The sequence below is a fragment of the Aquila chrysaetos genome, chromosome 9, assembly GCF_900496995.4.
Source record: "Aquila chrysaetos chrysaetos chromosome 9, bAquChr1.4, whole genome shotgun sequence".
NCBI classification, from domain to species: domain Eukaryota; kingdom Metazoa; phylum Chordata; class Aves; order Accipitriformes; family Accipitridae; genus Aquila; species Aquila chrysaetos.
The window spans coordinates 23,774,098-23,795,932 of NC_044012.1; the positions used below are offsets into that span (position 1 = coordinate 23,774,098).

Consider the following 21,835-nt stretch of genomic DNA (forward strand, 5'->3'; position numbering starts at 1 on the left):
CGGAGTCACAGAAGGCACTGGGTTTTGCCCAGCAGGTGCTCTGAAAAAGAACTGGGGTTAGCGCAGCAGGGGAGAAGGTTTAGCAGTCAAAAGATACAAATCTGTGAGAAACTAAAGTCATTTATTACACCACCCTGTAAAGAAAAAGATCCATTCTTTGCTCACCAAACCTGAATAGCCTGGGAACACCATGATGCTTCCAGTGAACGAGCAGGGAAATCTCAACACACAATGTCCAGGACCAGCAAAAGGCTCGAGCAGCATCCTTATGATAGGCTTTAAACATTTAAAAGCTGGCACTAGAAGCTCATTTGTCTCTAGCAAGTATTATCAAAAGGATCACAATAATCGGCCTATAAAGCCTGACGCCAATTGCTCAACAGGAAAATTGGCTTCAGAGCAGCAGTGCTTACTTTGCCAGACATCAGCTGGGAAACCAAATAATCATATTCAAAAGAGCTACAAAATCAAGGAGCCCACTTGTGTTAATATTCTGTCAGTTGTTTGCATCTTACAACTCCCATTATGGGAATTCAAACTTTCCTGAGCTGCTCTTGAGTTTTAGAAAAGACAGAAAAAACCCTACCCTGACACTACTAAAGCACTTTTGCTTTTTTATTTAAGTTTGCTAGAATATACCAGCACGTGTTTTGAGGGCAGTGCCATTCTTTCCTTCAGAATGCCTTTCCTCCCCATAGCACATCCCGAAACAGCCCTCCTGGGGCTTTAGGACTGTCCACGACACATCAAGACTTCTGCAGTCAACTAAAAGGGAGACGCACAAGGACCAAGCCCCGATCCCCACCACGACCGTTACAAGGTATGAGAATCATTCATTCAGGCTCTGGCCTAGGCCGCTGCGAACAGACACAGTGCTGTAACTCGCTCTCCTCCTCACAGCAGCCGCAGCTTCGCTGCTCACAAATTCCTTAGTGCTAGAACACCACTGCGAGAGTTATCAGCTGCATCTCCAGGCCTCTGCGAGACACCCGGTACCGTCTCAGTTGGTCTCAGCTCCAAACAAGGCTGGACTCCAGCAGCCAACTGTGCCAAGCTCAGTGTGGGCAACTGGTGTTTAAAAGAGAAGAGCTGTGTACCCGGCTCTCTTGCAAAAGGGCTCATTTCAAGACTGCCAGAGGAGGAAGTGGGCCAGGGAGAGCTGATTCAGTGCATGCAAACGCAGGAGAAGCAAGAGACACAGATAGCTACCAGGAGCAGGCATTGAACGCCTTTGGTAGAAGGTCACTGACGCAGTCAAAAGCTCCAGCCTGAGGGACCAACATCATCCAATCCTATTTCCCTCTGCAATCCCTTCTGTACACCAGCATGGGAGTCACTTCAGCCCCCATCTAGAACATGCTGATGTATGTGGGCTCTAAAGCTTTTAGGGACAGAGGAAAATTTACCAGAGCCACAGGGCTACCTCCCCCAAATGGTGCTCTAGCTACTAAAGCGATAACTTGAGTTCAACACTGGAAGGACCTTGCAGCAGCGCCTGGTATGAGCAGCAGCTCTGGAGGGTTCACATAGCTCAAAAGGGGGAACAGGGGAAAAACAAAGCCAAACAAACAAGAATGCACTTGTGAAACCATGTACATGGTTGAAAGTTCTAGTCCACGGACTCAGCACAGAGGGACAAAAGCCACCAAAGGAGAAAGGGGCTATTTCATCACTGCTGCAGAACCTCCATTTCACTGGTCCCTCTCCTCGTAATTGCATTCTTCCCCTAACCTCCGCGAGTGTTGTGTCCATGCAGATAGCAACCATACCAGGAGACAAAACTGTCTCAAAACTGTGATGGGTTTAATGCTTCGCAGCAAATAGAGTGTACATAGACAAGCGCATCAGGAAAGCAGGAGGACTCCTGCACAGAGCTAACAATATGGATGCTGTAATCTCTGCCTTGAGCGGGCACTCAAGATGGTGGTAATCAGTACAAGAGAACAGGCTATGAAGGACGGTGTGGTACAGCTGAAGCTCTCCAACAGCCATAACTGTAGGTAACTTTAACAGCAGCATTCTCACCACACAAAATGACCCACAAATGTTACAAGCAATGTGGAAAGTTTATCTTTGGCTTTTAGAGTGGCAACTTGCAATGCTGTTCACACCCCCCAGGAACACTGTTACCCCAGAATGGAGGATTCACTTTTAAGGCACACAAGGAGACTGGCAGACACTTTGGAGCTGCATTAGCAGAAAGAAGAAAGAAAAGTTCATCAAAGAGACAGCACAAAGATTGCAGGCTGACCTCAATGGTCCACCAAAAATCTACATGTATGTGGTTAGATATGAAACAGCAGAGCTGTGCTTTAGATACCTGCATTGGATGTAGACAATACATGACTCACTGGAAACAAAGATGTCTTGAATTTCCTTTGTAAGTGTCGAGGAATGTCAGACCTCATCCCAGGAGTCAAACCTTAGCATCAAATTTAAGCAAGACACAAAAGCATGTACAGGACACGTGCACGCATTCCCTCTTCCTGGTTTGGCCCTCCGCTAAGCATGCAGGAAGCATGCCCACAGCTGTACCAAGGCCGGCCAGATCAAAAAGCCCACAAGAGCCTCCCACATCAGCTAGGGACTGCAGGAACACAGCTGATGGCTAACTCCATGCCCTACTACCCATGAGGGGTAGGAAGGTCAGTACAATGCAGAGTCCTCCACTACCTACCAAGATAACTTCAGCCCCATGGCTCTTTTTGGTGAAAAGGTGGGGAGTTGCCCTCTGCCTTGCTTCTCAAGATAAAAGCTTTCAGAGGATGCTTAGCAGGGGGTTTCTGTGTGGCAAACCAGGGCTTCTACCTCGCTGCTTTGCACACACTGTCCTACATGGCACGTCCTGATGTCTTGCTGCAGTGGAGTGAGAAGGAACCTGCTTGATTCATTTGCCTTTTTAAAAAAGAGCTGCAGAATTCTTCTGGAAAAAGTGACATTAAGAGTATTACATTTGCAAAGAAAGGAACTTGACCCAGGAAATGGTAACATTATAGTCATCTGCATGATCTTAATTCTGCTCCTTTGCTGACACATGTTATGACCACAACTAGTGGCATGAGCATATGCCCTTTTCCTGCAGGATTATGCCTGGTCCTGCACTCGGGGTAGCAGAACAAAAAGGCAATGCTGGGTGCTGGCCTTCCCTGGCCATTTCCCTATGGGGCATCTTGCTTTATGCAAGCCCCAAAGGCCTGGGGCACTGTGATACCAATCAGAGCCATTAGCTCCCTGGTCTTGTCCAATGGTAAAGTCTTCATAGGGCACTTAAACAAACAAGGCAAGTGGCTGCCAGAAGAGAAAGAGCAGTTAATTATCTCCTTCGTGCAGCACTAGACTAGGACCTATGCTCTAGTCTCAGCTTTGTTGAGGCTAAGGGACTTGCCCAAAGTCACACAGGAAATCTCTGTGGCTCAGTTCTGCATCAGAAAAAGAGTGATAAAATTTCCTGACCTCTCTGGAGGAGGGTACAAGATGTTCAGGTAGCACAACACCAAAGAAGGGGAGAAAAAAAAGGCAGGGGAAGTACTTGCTACGCGTTAACTTGAGCTCAGTAAGGATAAACTGCTTCAAAGAACAAGGCTGGGAACCAGTCACCTCCCATGAAGCGCAGATATTAAAACAGTTACTCTTGTTAAAAATCAGTCTAGTACATAATATAAACTGTCTTCTCAAAAAACCTTAACGAGAAAGGAGCAACTGTGGTAAACAGCCGCATCCAGCACCCAGCAACAGTCTTTCCCTTTGTCCCACCCCTACAGCCACACAAAAACCTGAAGACTTTTGGTTGCATTTCCCACCTCACAGGATCCAGCCTGAATTAGGAGGTAAAAAGAGACCCAGCCTCTTTGCTAAGGTTCCACTGTAGATACATGTAATTACATTCGCAATTAAGTTTGAGTCTAGCTACAGGAAACCAGAGGCACTTTCCACAGATCAGAGTGATGTTATTGCCACACTTCACAGGTTTTCATAACACACACAACATGGTGCTCTGAAACTCACTTTTCACTGACACACTTTCCACTGAGAAGTAAGTTCATCTTTATTTATCTGGACTTTCTGCTTTTCCTTGCTCACTCGCAGGAGTGCTGTCTGCATGTTAATGCAAGTGGGGGGAGCCAAGGGAATTGGTGGCAACACCATCCGCTTCAAAACTGGGACAATCCAGTCCCCTGCTTGCAGGGCATTAAGGCAACAGATTCAGGCCCCAAGGAGAAGGAGCACCCAGCCGCCCTCAGATGACTCTTGCCAGCTGACTCACAGTCCAATGCTGACAGGCTCCCTAGACATGACAGAGTTCCGCTGCCACAGGGAGAGGAGCATCGCTCCAGGGGAGGCTCCTTAGGCTGGGAAGAGGCAAGGAGGAAGATTTCTGACAACTTTCCCTGCAGTCTCTTCTCAGCCTCGTGGTGCCTTTCTATGTGGGACAAGACCTAGGATCTCAACAAACCACAGCAGTCCTGAAGAGACCATCACGGGCTCCAGAGCAGCGTGCAGAAGTTCACAGTTTCCCCAGCCTAGCCACAAGCCATCTTGCCGTAAAACCCAGCTCTGCACTGGCTACCTTTGACTACTCTCTCATAGCAGAAATTCCTGCCTGCCCCTACTTAAAGAAAAACCAAAAACCAAAACCACATAAAGCATCCAAAGGAGGGGAAGGCCCAACCAGCATGCCAGAGGAACTCAGCTTGCCGAGGGCACGTGAGCCTCACCCTTCTGCCCTGACATTGGGCTCAGCCACAGGGACTCTCCCAAATGGCTCACCTGGCCACCACGTTGACCACGGCCAAAGCAGGGGTGTGCATACCACCTCCCAGAGGCAGACAGGAGATCACACCTTGCCTAGGAGCAGTGGCCAGGCAAACCGTGACAAGTTCCCTGGGAATCCAAGGAAGATCCCAAGGAAGCAGGCACAGTGAGCGAGTGGGGATATCAGCAGAGACAAAACGAGACAGCTAGCCACACTATAGGAGTGGATCTAGCGAAAGCCTTAAGGCTACAGCCCTGCAGAGAGACACGTGTCCTAGGTAGCTGCTAGTCTTAGTGGCTGCAAGGGCAAGTAAGCTCAGACCCCCCTGCATGCTGCAGATCAACATGTGCCCAAATTCTTAGAACACCCGTAGTCAGACACTGGCTCCCACATGCTCTTGGGGAACAAGTGACAAGTGTTGCTGGTCCAACAAGTGACAGCCACAAGTGTCAGCCAAACCAAAACCAAAAGCACCTCAAGTCTAACCTTTCATTTCTGTTTTTTTAACACCCCTGCCTACCCCCACATCACCAACACAGATTGCTGCTAGGACAGTTACTAGAACTTGCCATGAGCCTGCTGCTTCAGCGCCAAACACAGTAAGGCATGCCCTGCAGCAACTAACCAGTGCATTCAGCCATCTCAAACTACAACCTGTTATGGCCGCACGAAGGTCCCCACAGCCCGACTCCACTAGGGCCAACACACCAGAATACAGGACACCGACACTGCCAAACTTCAGATGGCCTCTTTCAGTCTCCTCAAGTTTCCATGGTCAGGAAAAGGCCTGCCTGTGGTGAAGTTCCTTTCCATGCAAGATCCTCTAAAGGACTGAATATAAAATTTTGTCTGCTTTTTTGACTGCTGAGCATCCCGCAGCCTGGCTCTGAAAAGGCCACGTGCCAGCTGTCTAGAGGTTAACAGAAGGATTCCCCCCTCCAGGCTTCACATTCACATTCCTGTTGACATGGCAGTCCCTGGGCTGTTTTAGACAGGCACTGCCAGATACAATTCACCAAACACAGGCAGCACATGCGAGGCTGTTCGAGTGTCAGGAGTCGCAGCTCTCGTCCTCCAGAGGAGCTCTCAGCCCAGAGCTATGCTGGACAGGAGGGGTGGAGACATCAAAACATCACTACAGCACGCGGGACACCAAATTGATTTCCAAACCCACCGTCCCAATGTCCTTAACGAGAAAACAAGAGGTTTGGGGTGAAGGAGGAGATTCAACAGTCCTTTGGCCCTGCCAGCCCAGCTCCTCTCCCCCTCGCTTCCAGCCACCACAAGCCCCTACAGTCATCAACGGGACACTCACCTTGAGGATCTTCACGACGACCCTCTCGTTGTTGGTGATGTTGATGGCCTCGAAGACCTCGCTGTACTTCCCTCGCCCGAGCTTGCGAACCAGCTGGTAGTCGTCCTGATTGCTGCGGGCACCAAGAGAAGAGAGGAGGAGGAGGAGGAGGAGGAGGAAGGGGGGGGGGGGAAGAGGATAACTGACAAGGCAGCAGGCCGGGGCGGGGGGGGGGGCCCTCTCCCAGCCCCCCCCTCAGCCGCCCGCAGGCCCCCGGGGACACCCCAAAACGAGGTGGGGGGAGCAGGGAACCCTTCCCGTGGGCTGAGGCCCGCAGGAGGGTGCGGGGCCGCCGGCGGCCCGGGGAAGGGGGGGGGGTGGGGGGTGTCTCCCCGCGGGGCGCTTTACCCCCAGCTCGGGACGTGCGCCTCGTAGTCCCAGTACTCGCGGCTCCTCAGGCTGTTCACCTCGGCGTACACCCGCGCCCGGCTGCCGGCGGCCGGGCCGGGCATGGCGGCGCCGGGCGGCGGCTGCAGGAGGAGGAGGAGGGCGCGGGGCCGGCGCGGGAGGCCGGCGAGGCGGGGCGCGGCGCGCAGGAGGGCGGCGGCGGGCGGCGGCAGGGCCAGGCCGGAGCGGGGCCGGAGCGGAGCGGGGCGGGGCGGGGCGGGGCCGGCCCGGGGGCGGCGGGCGCGGGGCCCGCGCGGAGCGTGCCGAGGCCCGGGCCCGGTGCCGGCGGCGGCGGCTGCAGCCTGGGCCGGCCCCGAGCGCCGCGCAGCCAACCCGGAAAAGGCGCCGCCGCGAGAGGCGCCCGCCTGCCCGCCGCCGCCCAGCCGCCCGCCGCGAGGCGCCCCCCGGCGGCGCGGAGGTCCGGCCCCTCGGCGCCCGCTCGGCGGGCGGCTGCCGTCACGCCTCGTCACGCCCGCTCCGCCATTGCAACCGTCACTCAACCGTCAGGCCCCCGTCCCCCCGCCTCGTGTCACCCGCCACGGCCCCGTCACCCAAGCCCTCCCCCTCCCATTGTCACCCACCCAGCCTCCTCCTGTCCCCATCACGGCTTCGTCGCACACCGTCACACCCCTGTCACACCCTCCTCACCCCCCACGCCCCATCGCGGACCCTGGGGGTCCCCAGAGGGACCTCTGCCGCCCTGTCACCCCACCTCAGTCTGGTCACAGCTCTGGTCAGCCCCCCGTTACACCGTCACCGCCATCATCACCTGCCAGAGCCCCTGTCAGCCCGTCACCTCCTGTCACCCCCAAGGTGGGACCCTGGGTGGAGGAAAGGCCCCATGTTCCTCTGGAGAGACTTCACAGAACCACAGGCTGGTTGAGGTGAGGCACCTTCAGAGGTCGTCCAGTCCAGCCCCCTGCTCCAGCCGGGCCACCCAGGGCCGGTTGCCCAGGATGTGTCCAGACGGCTTCTGAATACCTCCACGGATGGAGACGCCACTGCCTCCCTGGGCAACCTGTGCCAGTGCTCGGGCACCCTCACAGTGAAAAAGCGTTTCCTGATGTTCAGAGGGAACCTCCTGGGTTCCAGTTTGTGCCCATTGCCTCTCATCCTGGCACTGGGCACCACTGAGAAGAGCCTGGCTCCCTCTTCTTTGCACCCTCCCTCCAGTCCCTCATTCGTCTTGGTGGCCCTTCGCTGGGCTCTCCCCAGTATGTCCCTGTCTCTCTTGTACTGAGGAGCCCAGCACTGGACACAGCACTCCAGGGATGGCCCCACCATTGCTGAGAAAAGGGGAAGCATCCCTTCCCTCCACCTCCTAGCGATATGTTGCCTAACACAGGCCAGGACACCATTAGTCTTCTTTGTGGCTTATGTTCAGCTTGATGTCCACCAAAACCCTCAGGACTTTTTCAGCCAGGTTGCTTCCCAGCTGGGTGGCCCCCAGTGTATCTTGGTGCCTGGGGCTGTTCCTCCCCAGGGGCAGGACTTTGCATGTCTCCTTGTTCAGGAGAACTTCAGGAGGTTCCTGTCAGCCCATTTCTCCAGCCTGTCCAGGTCCTTCTGGGTGACAGCACGACCCTCTGGAGTATCAGCCACTCCTCCCAGTTTGGTGTCATCTGCAAACCTGCTGAGGGTGTGCCCTGCCCCATCACCCAGATTGTTAATGAAGATGATTGGACTGGGGATGCTTCACCTAACGCAGAGCCCAGGAGACCATTGACCTTCTTTGCAGCAAGGGCACATTGCTGGCTCATGTTCAGCTTGGTGTACACCAGGACCCCCAGGTCCTTTTCAGAAAAGCTGCTTCCCGACAGGACTGGACCCAGTATTGAACCCTGGGGTACACCGCTAGTGACTGGCCTCCAACTAGACTTCGTGCCACTAATCATCACCACCCTCTGGGCCAGTTTTCAACCCACCTCACACCCTCACCTCCCAGTGCCCAGTGAGTCCCAGGGGAGCTGCCAACTCCAGCCCTTCCCCAAGCCCACACTGGCTGGGTGCAGCCAGGTCTCAGCACCAGCCACCAGCCTGCGAGGTGACAGAGCAGAGCTCGGGACACAGGTTGCTCGATCTTACTCTGGCACTGCTCCTGGCTGGCCTCCAAACATCAGCTTAGGTTCGGCTGGAAATTAGGCTTGGCTCCAGTCTGTTTCATGGTGGCTGCCGAGAAGCCTTTCCAGCCATCAGGCCACAGGGCCATCACTGTCCTTCCTTTTCTGTAGGCATCCACTTTCAACTCAAAACCAAGGTGAGGTTGGAGCCTTCAAACTGCATGTAGATACTTCTTGGTATTGCTATTAATGGGAAAAGCAGCACTTGGTAAACAGAGGAGATAAGCCTTTGGCTGCTCTTCCTAATGGAAGTACATAGAAAGATGATTTTCTTTTCCTTTGGGTGCTAAGAAAGGAAAAGGACCCATAAGGACCTTGATTCACAGGGCTAAAGCTGATGTGAGTGCTGGGCTTTGAGGTTTTGAGGAAACCTAAGCAAAGTATCCCTGGAAAGATAAGCACGTGGAGTCAACTGTGTGCTGCAAAACCCAGTGAGCTTTCCAGGTGCCTGAGACTGAATGATGAGAAAACCCGACAAGACTTTATCATTTCATACTTTGGGTCCTGACTGAACGCAGTCCTGGCAAGACTTTCACAGGCTCTTTGGAAAACAAGGAGGATGTGCTCAAAATGGTCGCTCTCCCAGGGCACTCATCACTGGAGAGAAAAGGCAAGCTTGACACCCACTCCTGCTAAACCTGTCTTAGCAAAGTGAGAGGAAAATCAGCTGTCCTTGGGGAAGTCTGCCACATCCAGAGTCCAGCTTACCGGCCTCCTTCTACCAGGACTTCAGAGCAAAGATGAACATCACCTCCTAGGACCCAGAGGAAATGCAGAAATGCACAAGCAAAGCAATCAGCCCTTGCATGAACTAGAATTTGTGACAGCATATGCAAAGGCATTGATTCACAGGTTTAAAGCGGCGCCATGATAATGGCATGTGCATATGGCTTTTTCACAGAGAAAGATGGCTAGAGCTGCACCACTACACAGCTGAGACGTTCGTCTCTCCAAGTAAATTCTGCATGGGACCAGGGTAAAATCCTGCGTTAAAAGGGAGATTTGCATTCCACAGGGTGCTGCTATTTGGGCACAGGTGCTCAAACGTCAAGTTGGCTAAAATTTTTCTGAAGGATCATTTTCCCAGTGGAGTACACTGGGTTGTCAGCAGTTTCATCACCGGTGACATCTTCCTTGGTGCTTTCCGGCAGGACACAGGCAGACTACCAAACTGGCTTGCCAGGCTGATTTCTGGCAGGAAAGCCAGCTGATGTGCTGCCAGCTCCTCCAGCTGATGCCTTGGCTGCCCGACTGCAGGAACCAGGGCTGCTTGCTGGTTTCTGATGCTGCCCGGCGCTTTCCACAGCAAAAAGCCCTGTTTGAAGTTAATGGGAAGTTTGCCAAGCTTTACCTGCTTTCTCTGAAATGTTAGTGAGCTGCTGCTGTTGTTGTTGTTGTTGTTATTATTATTATTATTATTATTATTATTATTATTACTATTTTCAAATCTGGCCAGAAAGGTCCAGCTGTTTCCCAGAGCAAAGTCAGGGAAAATATGGTTTTGGCCATTAAAAACACCTGGAGATCCTATCCTGAAAGTACATCAGAGCTCTGGAGCCTGGTGTTTGTCAAGGGACAAATCTTCTGGCAGAGATGTGCTGAGTGTCCTGCTGACCTCTGAAAAGCTTTGTGCAGCTGGACAGAGCTATAAACTTCTTAAAATCTGCACCCCATGTTCCTGCAGCTGCAAAACCTCCAGCACAACATCGCTGGACCCTCCAGAGATGCCATGCCTGCCCATCATCCCATCATGGCTCCCCCGGGGCACTCAGCTGCCTCTCCCCATCATACTGAATGATGAAATACTTGCTGTCTCAGGTTGGAGCATCACAAAACGTGGGCCAGTGCAGAGACCGACGGTCTGGTGTTATAATTATCTCTGCGGTCTTAATCAGCCAGCTCACACAAGTACTGCTTTTAACACAGGTTTTAATTCATGACCTCCCGTTAAGGTTTTTCATGGGATCCCCGTCCCACCCTGCAAGCAAAGAGGACCTCCAGGCTGTGTTACATACATCCTGTCCCCTCCTCCTCATCTCAAAACTCTTGCTTTCTGGCATCAAGTTCTTGTATGTGATGAAAATCCTGCAATGAGGGGTGTTCATCCCTGCACCTGATGAGGCCAGGAAGCATGGTTCCTCCCATGGATTGGATGCAGTTATGACTCAAGATGCATTTTGAAGGTGAGTTTTGACATGTTCTGGCCAGAAATAGGACTGGCATTGCCAGGGCATTGATTTTTCTCCTGTTTATGTAATTATGTTGGCTTGCATCCCTCATCCCGGAAAAGCCATGGAAATGCATCACCAGCCACATCAACTTTCGGGGGACAGATGCACATTTAAACAGACCTGCCACCTGCTGCTGTTGGTCCTGAGTGTCCAGCACAGGGAAGTCAGAGCACATCGCTGTGCCATGGTCTGGATCCAGCAACAGAGCCACTTAGAAACGATGCTCCACACCCTCACAAAGCTCCTAAAATTAGGCATGCCTGCAGGGGCAGCTGCCTTCAGGACTGGTGCTACCATTCCCCCCATTTTACAGCCAGACCGTGACAAAGCAGAGTCTGTAAGAGGAAGATTGCAGTGTCACAGGCAGAGAAACCCCCACCATGGTACCGATGCACCCCAAATGTGAGCTGGGGACCAGTGTTTGCCTGCACCCCTCCGGGCGGGCCGGATCCTGTCTGGCACGTCTGGCGAGGAGGAGCCAGAGGCAGTGCCTAACCAGGAGCTTCTGGGAGCGGGCACCGCAGGGGTGGGAGCGATGTGCACCCCATGAAACCCCCGAGATGTTTGCCCCTCTGGCATCGCACCAGCCCCCATCCCTGCGCCCATGTCCCCTATGCCACCTGTCCCCATGTCCTCCTGTGTCCCATGTCCCCCTGGACCCATGTTCTGTGTCTCCTCATGTCCCATGCCTCCTGTCGCCATGTCCCCCTGTGTCCCATGTGTCCCCATGTCCCCCTGTGTCCCATGTCCCCCTGTGTCTTTTGCCTCCTGTCCCCATGTCCCCCTGGGCCTGTGTCCCACGTCCCCCTATGTCTTTTGCCTCCTGTCCCCATGTCCTCCTGTGTCCCATGTCCCCCTGGGCCCGTGTCCCGTGTCCCCCTGTGTTCCATGCCTCCTGTCCCCATGTCCCCCTGTGTCCCATGTGTCCCCATGTCCCCCTGTGTCCCATGTCCCCCTGGGCCCGTGTCCCCCCATGTCCCATGCCTCCTGTCCCCATGTCCCCCCGGGCCCTTTTCCGTGTCCCCCTGTGTGCCATGCCTCCCGTCCCCCTGTCCCGTGTCCCATGTCCGCCCGTGTCCCGCGCCCCATCCCCCTGTCCCGTGCCCCCCCGCGCCCCCGCCCGCCGCCCCGCCGGCAGCGCGCACCGCCCCCGCCGTTGCCAGGAGACGGCGATGGCGGAGCGGGACCCGGCGGCGCTGCCGCTGCCGCAGCTCCGGGCGCAGCTGCGGGAGGCTCGGTACGGGCGGCCGGGCGGGGAGGGGGTCCGCGGGCTGCGGGGCCCTGCTGGGGGCTGCGGGGGCCGGGCCGGGGCCGGGGCCGGGGCCGCCGCTGGGCCTCAACCCCCGGCAGCAGGGCCGGGCCCGGGCAGCAGGCCCGGGCAGGGTGCCCCCGGCTGCCCCGTCCCGCCCCGTCCCGCCCCGCGCTGGGCACCGTCCCCAGAGGCCCCGGCGGTCCGGGCTGGCCGCGGCCGGCGTCTGGAGCCAGGCTGCCCGCCCTGCCACCCCTGATCCCCGGGAGGGGCCGGTGCCCCAGGCTCCGCCGGCTGCTTCGGGTCCGGGAAGGAGCAGCGCTGGCCGAGGCCCCGTGCCCTGGCCGGGGTGCCCTCGGGCCCTCCCGCCCCTCCCGGGCTGCCCTGCGGTCGCCCGTTTTGGCTCAGCCCGACCCCCTCCTCCTCGCAGCCACGCCAACGCCCTGCTCCAAACGGAGGCAGAAATGCTTGAGAAATGGTACCGTAAGATGGAGCCGTGCGGTCCGTCGCTCCCACCGCCCTCCGAGACGCGGGATGCCCCACTGGAGCTGATGCAGGTACCGCTCTGGAGCCGTGGCAGCAGCTGCAAGTGCTGGGTGTTCGGGTCTGGCTGCCGCCTTACCGTGCAGAGCCATGACCCTTCCTCCCTCTGCAGCCCCTCTGACCTCCCGGTCTCAGCGGTCATCTGACAGGTCAGCAGGCAAGCTCCCCTGTTTGAAATGTGATGAAGAACGTCCCCCAAAAGCCCTCTGCACTTGGGCTTCACAGTGATGAGCCCCTAACCTAGACATCTGCTTGCAAAAAGCTGCTGGTGGTCTTGTAGGTGTAAGTTTGGGCTGCCTTGCTGTCCCTGCGCTCAGTGCAAACGCCAGGCTGCCTTCTCATTTCTGCTCCTCCAGCTGATGCTGTCTCTTGCCTGCGTGACAGCACTGTGTCCTCCTGAACAGCGAGTGCCAGGGACATCTGGAATGAGTTAAACTCCCCCCCCCCCAGCATGATTTGAAGTAGAAGTTAAACAAATAGGGAGGCTGGTGCCAAGAAAGCAGGAGACTTGCCCAAGGCCGTGCCAGGCCTGTGACAGGACTGCTCCGCTCCTCTCCTCCCTCCTGGGCAAGTTCACGTGGGCTCAGACTTGAGCACATCCACACTCGGGTACCTCTGCTGAGTGTGTGCTGCTACCTTCCTTCTCACTGGAGCCATGCACAGGCTTTGGGAGGAGATTTTTACCTCCTGGCCAGAATGTTGCCTTTTCACCAGAGACGCAGTGAACAGAAGCTCTAGACCCTTTGCGGTGGAGCTCCTTTCAGCCAGTGTCCTGCACTGGGTTTTAGTGCCTGCCTGAGTCCAAAGCAGCCACTTTCTGGTTAGTCTCAGACTGAGCCCTTAGAAACTTTGCCTTTGGCCAGGTGGGCACTTGCCCTCTGCAAAGCAGTGCCTGCCTCGCTCTGTCCCCACAGCAACTGGGAATTGCTCCCGTGTGGTGTCAGTTCTTCTGAGAGCATACTCCAGCCTGCCCACGCTGCAGTATGCTCAGCTCTTCAGGGTGTCTGACCCAGGCAGTGGTAGGAGACCCCATCTGTCCTGCACAACAATTAGCATCTTTATGAAGAGGTGTTTTACCTGCCCTCTCACATTGGCTTTAACCTCTAGCCCTGGATTTGCCTATTGAATTGAACTGAAAGTGCTTGCGTAGGAGGGTTTTGTGGGCAGATGAGAGGACAGACAGGGTCAGCCCAGGTGTGGCCCTGAGTTACCTCTGCTCTGGAGAGGCCTCCCTGTCCTTGCTGTAAGCTGGAATCCCTCTAACATGATCATTGAGATTATTTTCTTTTTGAATACAGGGAAGTGCAGCAACAGTTAGCTACTGCTGGCTTTCTAAAGGCATCTGCGTTGTTCCTTGGTTGTTGCAGACACGTGGCAGGTACAAATCCAAGTTGCATGGTGTGACGGACTATTTTGTAGGCCTCACAGTGGAGCAGAAATGTGAGCTGGCTGAGCGGGAGCTGACTGAGATGGAGGATGAGATTCAGAGGATGAAGGAGGACTCAGAGCAGACGTTGCAGAACCTTGAGGTATGGCTCTCCAGGACCTCTATGATCACCAAGGTCTCAAACAGTCTTGTTACTTTCCACACCTCTTTGAACGTGTCATCCCTCAGGCAGTGAGACAGACTTGTTTGGTGTGGGCTGTTCATAGCAGAGCATTGCTGTGAGTGGTCCTGAGTTCAGAGTGGGAGCCAGAACTGTCCTCTCACCTCTCCCCTTTCTTGAAGGCAAGTACACTAACAGAGATCAGAGGTGCCCAGTCTCTAAAGACGGATCTTGTTATGGCAGGAGTTAACAATAATACAGGTGAGGGGAAGATTTTTAGGTAGAGAAGCTCAGATCTGCTGTGTGAGATGAAGAAGTCAACACTCGAAAGAAAAAACTCCTTTTTGTCAGCTTCTTGAAGGTGTGCCCTTTGTGCCAGACATATTTTTCATTCTAGCAGCTCCCAGAAGCTTCCTGATTTGGCTGGGCCCCATGCAGTCCCCTCCGGGGTCTGCCTTTCTGCTGTCTCTGGGATTTCTTCAGAGTGTGCTCCAAGTCTCCGAGACTGTGTTCCTGCTGCAGGCTCCTTGAGGCTGTATCACCATCTCTGCCCTGTGCTGCCAAGACCTCCTCCTAGCCAAGATGCTCAGGAGCTTTTGGGGAAGGAGAGACCTCTGCATTCGGTTCAGACCACTGATGCTGCCTGCAGTGGCCAGGAGAGGTGAAGCAGGCAGCCCATCCCTCTCATGTGGCCGCAGGGCATATGCAGTAAACAAAGGGCGGTAATTTGTCTTGTGTTGGCTTAGTCAGACTGGCAATGTTTGTAGGTCAGGATGGAGTGACAGATGTTGAAGCTCAGACACGTGAGAGATTTTTTCTTGTTCTTTTTTGAGTCAGTGAAGTAGCAGTACTGTGTGAGCCTGCACCATGTGCCCCAAGCTGCACAGGGTGAAACTCAGTGCTCCCACAGGAGAAATGCTAGTAACACCAGCAGAGAGCATGCCTGGTCCTTTCTGGTGTTATCTGTTCCTAAAGCTGTTTGAATAAGGGAAGTTAGCACCTCTTGACAGTTATGTGACTTTATTCCTACAGGCAGTCATTGAAGAAGCAGATGTTTGGTGGACTGATGTTAAGAAAGCCATCAGTGACTTTGAGAAAGACATCATCAGCACCATCTCCAGCAAGAAAGGGAGTATCATAGCTTCTGAGAAGCTGCTGAGATACATGGAGGAAAAGAACCGCCAGAGGGTCAGTGCATCATGGCAAATTTTGAGGCTGGTCTGTCATCTGACAAGTATGTTGGTTAGGGAAAATCCTAGTTCCCATACTCCTATGTGGCCTATATCACATTTTCAGACTGTCTTAGCAAGTCTTGGACAGCCCTTGTCACACTTGTCAGTTGGTGACTAGCCCAGGTGCTCATCAGGCTGCTGAGCTGCAGCACAGCTGTGAGCACAGATGATGCAAGGCCCTTAGCAGAGCTTGGGAAAGTGCACAGCCATGCCCCCACGTTTGGGGCAGGCTGATGCTGAGCAGTGTTTCTTGCTGGGCTCCTTTCTAAGCCAGCAGTGAATGCTGCAGTGCGCATGAGTTGAACGAGAACCACACCATAACGAGTGAGGTCTGGGTGCTTTTTCTCCTCCCAGGCTCTGCTGTTCTATAATCTGCTGTCTTTCTTTAGGATCTGCTGAGAGAGAAGTTGCGCTTAAAAAATTATTTGCTCAAGGTTTACAAGAAGAAGCTGCAGCAGCAGCTCAGGCAGGTGCGTGCGGCAGTTGAGTAGAAGTAGGGACTAGATGGCCCCTAGAAGAACGAAAAGAGTACAGCCCAGTGCAGATGAAGGGCCTGCTCTGTGTAGAGATGTGTGGCCCTCCTCCTCATCCACTTCCTCCTTTGCTTCTGGCCTTGCTGCCTTTGTCAAAGGGCATTGTTGTCTGCCCAGGTTCAGACCCGGCACATGTCTGTGTGCATGACATGAGACCAGAAGTCTACCAGAGTGGAAGCTGGCAGATCTCTTTGTGCCCTTTGTGCCCTGGAAAAGATGTATGGTGGATCAGAGTAGTTCCCTGGGGACTGGCTGCTGCTGGCATGGCAGGAGCCTTGCCAGCGGGGACCTGTCTGCACTGCTTGGACCCTCTAAGCTAGGACACAGAGCACAGGCTCAGTGGCACGCTGTGTCTTGCATTTCTCCCCGAGCCCCAGGTTTGCAGCCAGGCTGAAGACCCTGTTCTTTAGGTCTGCTGTCCCCACAGAGCAAAGCTCCCTTACTTGGGATGCAGCTTTGGTCAGCAACCTACAGCTCTGGTTCCTCGGGGTTTGCAGAAGGAGCAGATGGGAGAGACACTCCATGAAGTCCGCTTGCAGCAGCTGCAGGTTAGAAATGCCCAGTACCAGGAGAAGATTAATGAGAAGAACCAGGAGCTGCTGCACCTAAAACTGACCTCAGGGAAGACTGTCCAAGTCCTCAATTTCTATAAAGTGAGTGAACCTCCCAGCACCTCTGTTTTGCCTTTCTTCTGTTCCCGAGGGTCATACACAAGCTGATTAACAGCTCTTGCATCCTTTCCTTTCTCAGTCAGGGGATGCTGAACAACCTCTCTGCCTTCCTACTGACTTAGCAGTTCGGTTGGGAGGTTTGCCCAACACACCAAAAGTAGCGATGCCCTTATTCATGTTTGGCTGCAGCCTGAAGATGGGTTTCATGCTCTGCAGCATGGTTATTTTACACCCCAGGGGAAAATCATAGAATCATAGAATCATTTAGGTTGGAAAAGACCTTCAAGATCATCAAGTCCAACCATTAACCATGCCCACTAAACCATGTCCTTAAGTACCCTGTCCACTCGCTTTTTTAGTATCTCCAGGGATGGTGACTCAACCACTTCCCTGGGTAGCCCATTCCAATATTTAACAACCCTCTCAGTAAAGAAATTTTTCCTAATATCTAACCTAAGTCTCCCTTGCCTCAACTTGAGGCCATTTCCTCTTGTCCTATCTCCAGCCACCTGACAGAAGAGACCAACACCCACCTCACTACAACCCCCTTTCAGGTAGTTGTAGAGAGTGATAAGGTCTCCCCTCAGCCTTCTCTTTTCTAGACTGAACAGCCCCAGTTCCCTCAGCCGCTCCTCATAAGACTTGTGCTCCAGGCCCCTCACCAACTTGGTTGCCCTCCTCTGAACACGCTCCAGCAACTCAATGTCCTTCTGGAGTGAGGGGCCCAAAACTGAACACAGTACTCGAGGTGCGGCCTCACCAGTGCTGAGTACAGGGGAACAACCACCTCCCTGCTCCTGCTGGCCACACTATTTCTGATACAGGCTAGGATGCGATTGGCCTTCTTGGCCACCTGGGCACACTGCTGGATCATGTTCAGCCAGCTGTCAACCAGCACACCCAGGTCTTTCTCTGCCAGGCAGCTTTCCAGCCACTCTTCCCCAAGCCTGTAGCGCTGCATGGGGTTGCCATGACTGAAATGCAGGACCCGGCACTTGGCCTTGTTGAACTTCATACGATTGGCCTCAGCCCAATTCCAGTAGGAAGGAGCTTTGGTGCTTACTTGCACAGGAAAATACATTTTTTACATAACCTGTGACATTTGAAAAGATGTCATGAGCTGTAGATGTCACTCTGAGTCGCTGCTCTTATCAGTGAAAAGTGCTTCTCAGCTGGGTGTATTTGCTTCTCTCCAATCAGCCATTCTGTCTGGGTCAGTCCTAAACACCAGCTGCTGTGCCATGGGCTGTGCTGCAGTGAGACACAGAGGACATAACGAAGCAGTAACTGTGTGACCAGGGCATAATGCTGCCTTCTGCAGGGGATGAGTGGTGCCACAGAGCTTCCTTGGGAGCAGAGCTCCCGTACCACCAGCTGAGACCAAACTGGAGGAGTAAAGGGGTGGCTTTGCAGGTGGCTGGGAGCTGCCATTGTGCCCACTGATGCTGTCCTGCTCTCATGTTCCAGAGGAAGCTGCAGGACGCCATGGAAACGTCCACGTCTCTGATGAAAGACATCTCCCAGAGGAAGGAGCTGCTGGAGAAAATTGAAAGAGAAGCTGCTCTGGTGGAGGAGGTAAGAGAGCAATTTGGGAGGCCCTGAGACTTCACTTGGGAGGACTCGAGGTACTTTTTGTGGTATGTTGGATACTGATACCCATTCGAGGCCTGGCAATGACCTGGATACCTGTGTGCCTTTCTGGGTCTGAGCAAGTCCTGGGGCTCCTGCCAGTGCACAGGTGGGTTTGCAGAACAGGTCACGTTGTGGATTTTGGCCATGGCTCCACAGGGACCTGCCACTGGCTTCCTGAAATTCTGTTTCCTTGAACTTTTCATCAGCAGTGTCCTCCCCAGGGAGAAGTGTCACTGCTGTCATACCAGTCTGGGGACACACAGCCTGGCAGGGACACCACAGCTTTGGGAAGTGGGTTCAGGGGGCTCCCTAGCAGTGCTGCCTAGCAGGGATGGAGGCATTGGTGGATGCATCCCACTGCTACCCCCGGCAGTGTCAGGATTTGATTTTGTCCTTCCTGCCTGCTTCCCTGGAGGACGGGCCGCCAGCTGGCAGAGGGACATTTCCTTGGGATCTCCTTGCCCTGTGTCCTATTCCTCCGGCAGCAACGAGCCAAAGCTGAGAGTGTGAATCGGCAGCTGTGGAAGCAGCTCTCAGACTACGGCGTCCCCCCTGTGCTGAGTTACGTGCAGAAGAAGGCGGCTGTCACTGACCTCGAAAACAGCCTCAAGGCTTGGGAAAGGAAGGTGGCAGTTGCTGAGGTGAGCAAGACTGGGCTGGGTGTGCAGGAGCCTGGATGTGTGCCAGCTGGGCTCTGGGTCCTAGTGGAGCCGCATCTGTGCCTGCCCACCTGCAGCCACCCTGGGGACCAGAGTGCTCGCTCCTGACCCGCCAGGAAGCCGTGCGAGAGTTCTCACACGGCGGTTTCACCGGTGCCTGGCGGAGCCAGAGGCTCTTCCTGTTTACAGAGCAGTGATCGCTCCCTACCCCGAGGATGGAGGCTGAATTTTAATGACTGAGCTCAGAGGGGAAGCCAAGGGAAGGACACAGCTTGTCATTTGACAGGAAGCACCGTCGGGCTGTTGCTATAGTGAAACCTGTCTGCATGTAAGGAGAAGGGGATGTATGGCAGCCTGATATGTTTCCAGCTCTGCATGTGTAACCTGCACTGGCCTTTTCCAGTGCCCCGATGGCTCCCCAGTGTTTGTAGTCCTCTTTGATGATCTCAAACATTTCTTACTCACTTGTATCTTGACTCCTCCCTGATAAGGAAAGGCTGGCCAAGACCCAAACATGAGTGTGTGGCAAAGTTGCAAGAATATCTTTGACTCTTCTCCTGCCCCAACTCCTGCAGCCTGGGAGGAGATGGAGAGATAACACAGAGGAGCATAGTCAAAACGTGGAGGTAGCAGAACATGTCTGTATCCCTGCCCTGTGTGCACAGCAGTGTGGGGAGAGAAGTGGCTAGGATGGATGGGATGGATAGTGCGGTCCTGTACCTTGACACCCTGCTCGTCCTCAAGCAGAGATGGGCTTAGTTGTGGCTGGGACAGGGAAGGCTCTGAGCTTGTGCCTGGCTAGCACTTAGCTCCCCAGCACCCCAGTCGGCAATGGACAGGGCTTATGTGGTCCAGCCTTTCTCAGAGGTCAGAACTGTGTGGATTTGGGCTTGACCCATCAGCGCCAGTGCTGTTAGTTCAGAAATAGGGGTCCGGCTGTTGCTATCCCAGAGCTGGTGGACAGCCTGCCTGCAGGCCTGTCTTTGCGCAAGCAGATCCCTTCTCACCCAGCTGCTCCCCTTGACCAGGAGACCCAGGCTCTGGCTTGCATGCTGTCTGTGCAGCAGTGCCCAGAGTCCTGCCAGCCTCTGGGAGCTGGAGAGCAGCAAGGGCTCAAGGGGCTAAAGGAGGAACCTGTAGCTGTCCCTGGGATAAAAGTGAGGCTATAAACCTGTTTTCTTTGCTGGCCCCTCTGTGGCAGGGCATGTCCAACACCACTGCTGCCATGCAAGGGGCTGTAGGTTTCTATACAGTGCTGTTGTGTGGGGTCTCCAGGCTTCCTGTGGCATTCCAGGGAGAAACCAAAGTTGGTGTAGACCTGCAGGAGCTCTCCTCAGCATGCCACAGTGAGCACCAATCTCAGGTGGGAGCAGGGTGGGATGAAGGGGCAAGCAATACAGCAGCTCAGGCCAGGCTAGATTCCAGCCTTGCAGCTTTCTCCACAACATATCACTGCTGTCTGAACCTATTAAGGCCTTCTCCTTTCTCCTCTTGCAGATGTCCTTGCAAAGCTACCGCAGAGCATGGAACCAGGTCAAGATGTCTGGTAACCAGCACTAGGCTTGTCTGATGCTGCAAGGCGGGCAGTGGAAGCTGCAGAAGGAGCCAACCCTGTGGGGAAGTTTACTGTCCAGTGGGTAAATGTAGCACCCTGCAAGCTGCAGTGAGATGAAACCACTTCTGCATGAAATGATAAAGAAACCCATGGCTCTGTTGTGAGGCCATCTTTTCGGTCTGTCCCAGCATGTGCTGGCTTCCACCAGGCCCTGCTGCCTGGCCCCTCTGCAGGCCCTGCTAGGTCAGCCAGCTGTGCTCTGGGTGCTCCCCTCTCCCTCCCTCACCACAAGCAATTATTCCCTGGTGATCAAATCTGACATGTTCACAGGAACTGTCATTTCTCTCTGGGCAAGCCCTGGTGATCACTTAATGCAGGAGGAACCAGAGGGAGTTGTGTGGGATATGTGGGAGTTCAACATCTCCAAGCGTGCACTGACAATAGAAGAGAGTGGAGCAGTGTAAGCATATAGGGCAAATCATTTCAACGTGGTATGCATGAACCAAGCAGGCTTTCTGATCGCAAAAGCATACTTCATTTACCTAAAGAAACAAAACAGCAAGAAAGGAGCAGCTACCCCTTTCCCAAGCACCTGGGGCAAGTGTAAGTGTCCCTTGGAGATGGGAAGTGTTTTCCCACTGCAGGAGTCGTAAATCATCTCAGATGGCCCAGCCTCAGATGAGTTCGGGTCTGTTTTTCCCTTCTGGGGTTGCAACCAACTTCCTGAAATATCCTCACTGCTGGTCTGAAAGCCTCTTCCCAGGCTTTGGGTGGAGCCTGCAGATCAGCTTGCACCCTGACTAGCGTGGGGAATGCAGGAGGTCCTGTCCTCTCCGTGGTGGCCAAGATCCAGTGGCTGTAGTAGGACACTGGGGTGTACAGGAATGGTCTGTAGCAGCGCATGCTGCTTTCATTGAGAATGCCTTTCAGGACTCATTTCTCACTCCCTCTAATCTGGCACATGATGGGGTTGCTGGCATCACCCTTTTGAGAGACAAAAAAGGCAGGGTTGTGTCTCAGCAGTGTCCCTCCTGCCATTGCTCTCGGTGGCTGTGGCCTTCACTGGGCTGAGAGGAGGGCAGATCACGGCAGTTTGGTCCTTTATCGTCACTGGCACCAAAGCATCACCGATTCAGGGGTCTGGGTGCCTTTGGGCTGATGATATCCCTGTGTGCCCCAGACAAAGTGACCAGCATCGCCCTCTGTGGCTGTCCATGCCCGCATCAGCCCAGCCCTATGCCTGATCTTTTGGTATGTACCACAAGGAACCCCTCTCAGTTTTCCCTCCCAAGCATCTTTGACCCTGGCCACATCAAAGGCCCTTGGAGGCCTCAGCAGTGGGAGAGGTCCAGGGACTGGGAGCAGCACC

The 21,835-nt window shown here is 54.3% G+C and overlaps 2 protein-coding genes across 7 annotated transcripts in view; one reads left to right on the top strand and one right to left on the bottom strand.

Annotated features, from left to right (window-relative positions):
* Positions 1-6,624, bottom strand: part of CSNK2A2 (casein kinase 2 alpha 2) — a 28,307-nt gene extending 21,683 nt beyond the window's left edge. For 3 of the 4 annotated variants that reach the window (XM_030025416.2, XM_030025417.2, XM_041125865.1), the window contains exons 1-2: positions 6,456-6,617; positions 6,069-6,180 (exon numbers count right to left, since the gene is read on the bottom strand). In XM_030025416.2, the coding sequence (XP_029881276.1) occupies positions 6,069-6,180; positions 6,456-6,559 (216 nt within the window). In that variant the 5' untranslated portion in view covers positions 6,560-6,617. Of the gene's footprint in view, positions 1-6,068; positions 6,181-6,455 lie in introns of all 4 variants that reach the window. The other variant, XM_041125864.1, reaches the window with a different exon arrangement.
* A 5,324-nt stretch (positions 6,625-11,948) lies between these two features.
* On the top strand, positions 11,949-20,625 carry CCDC113 (coiled-coil domain containing 113). Of its 3 annotated transcripts, XM_030024869.1 has the most exons (9): positions 11,957-12,082; positions 12,525-12,651; positions 14,005-14,166; positions 15,217-15,372; positions 15,806-15,886; positions 16,447-16,602; positions 18,088-18,195; positions 18,738-18,893; positions 20,409-20,625. In XM_030024869.1, the coding sequence occupies exons 1-9, from the start codon at positions 12,018-12,020 to the stop codon at positions 20,469-20,471; spliced, it is 1,074 nt and encodes a 357-aa protein (XP_029880729.1). In that variant the 5' UTR covers positions 11,957-12,017; the 3' UTR covers positions 20,472-20,625. The 3 variants fall into 3 exon arrangements, with proteins under 3 accessions (XP_029880732.1, XP_029880729.1, XP_029880730.1); XM_030024872.1 differs by lacking the exon at positions 18,738-18,893 and having other exon boundaries at positions 11,949-12,082; XM_030024870.1 differs by lacking the exon at positions 15,806-15,886.
* The last annotated feature ends 1,210 nt before the right edge of the window (positions 20,626-21,835 follow it).

Bases quoted from the DNA above. Each gene is read 5' to 3' on its own strand.
- CCDC113 (XM_030024869.1), top strand. From the start codon at position 12,018: ATGGCGGAGCGGGACCCGGCGGCGCTGCCGCTGCCGCAGCTCCGGGCG. The intron at 16,603-18,087 runs GTGAGTGAACCT...CTCATGTTCCAG, and splicing joins AAGTCCTCAATTTCTATAAA to AGGAAGCTGCAGGACGCCAT. The intron at 18,894-20,408 runs GTGAGCAAGACT...CTCCTCTTGCAG, and splicing joins GGAAGGTGGCAGTTGCTGAG to ATGTCCTTGCAAAGCTACCG.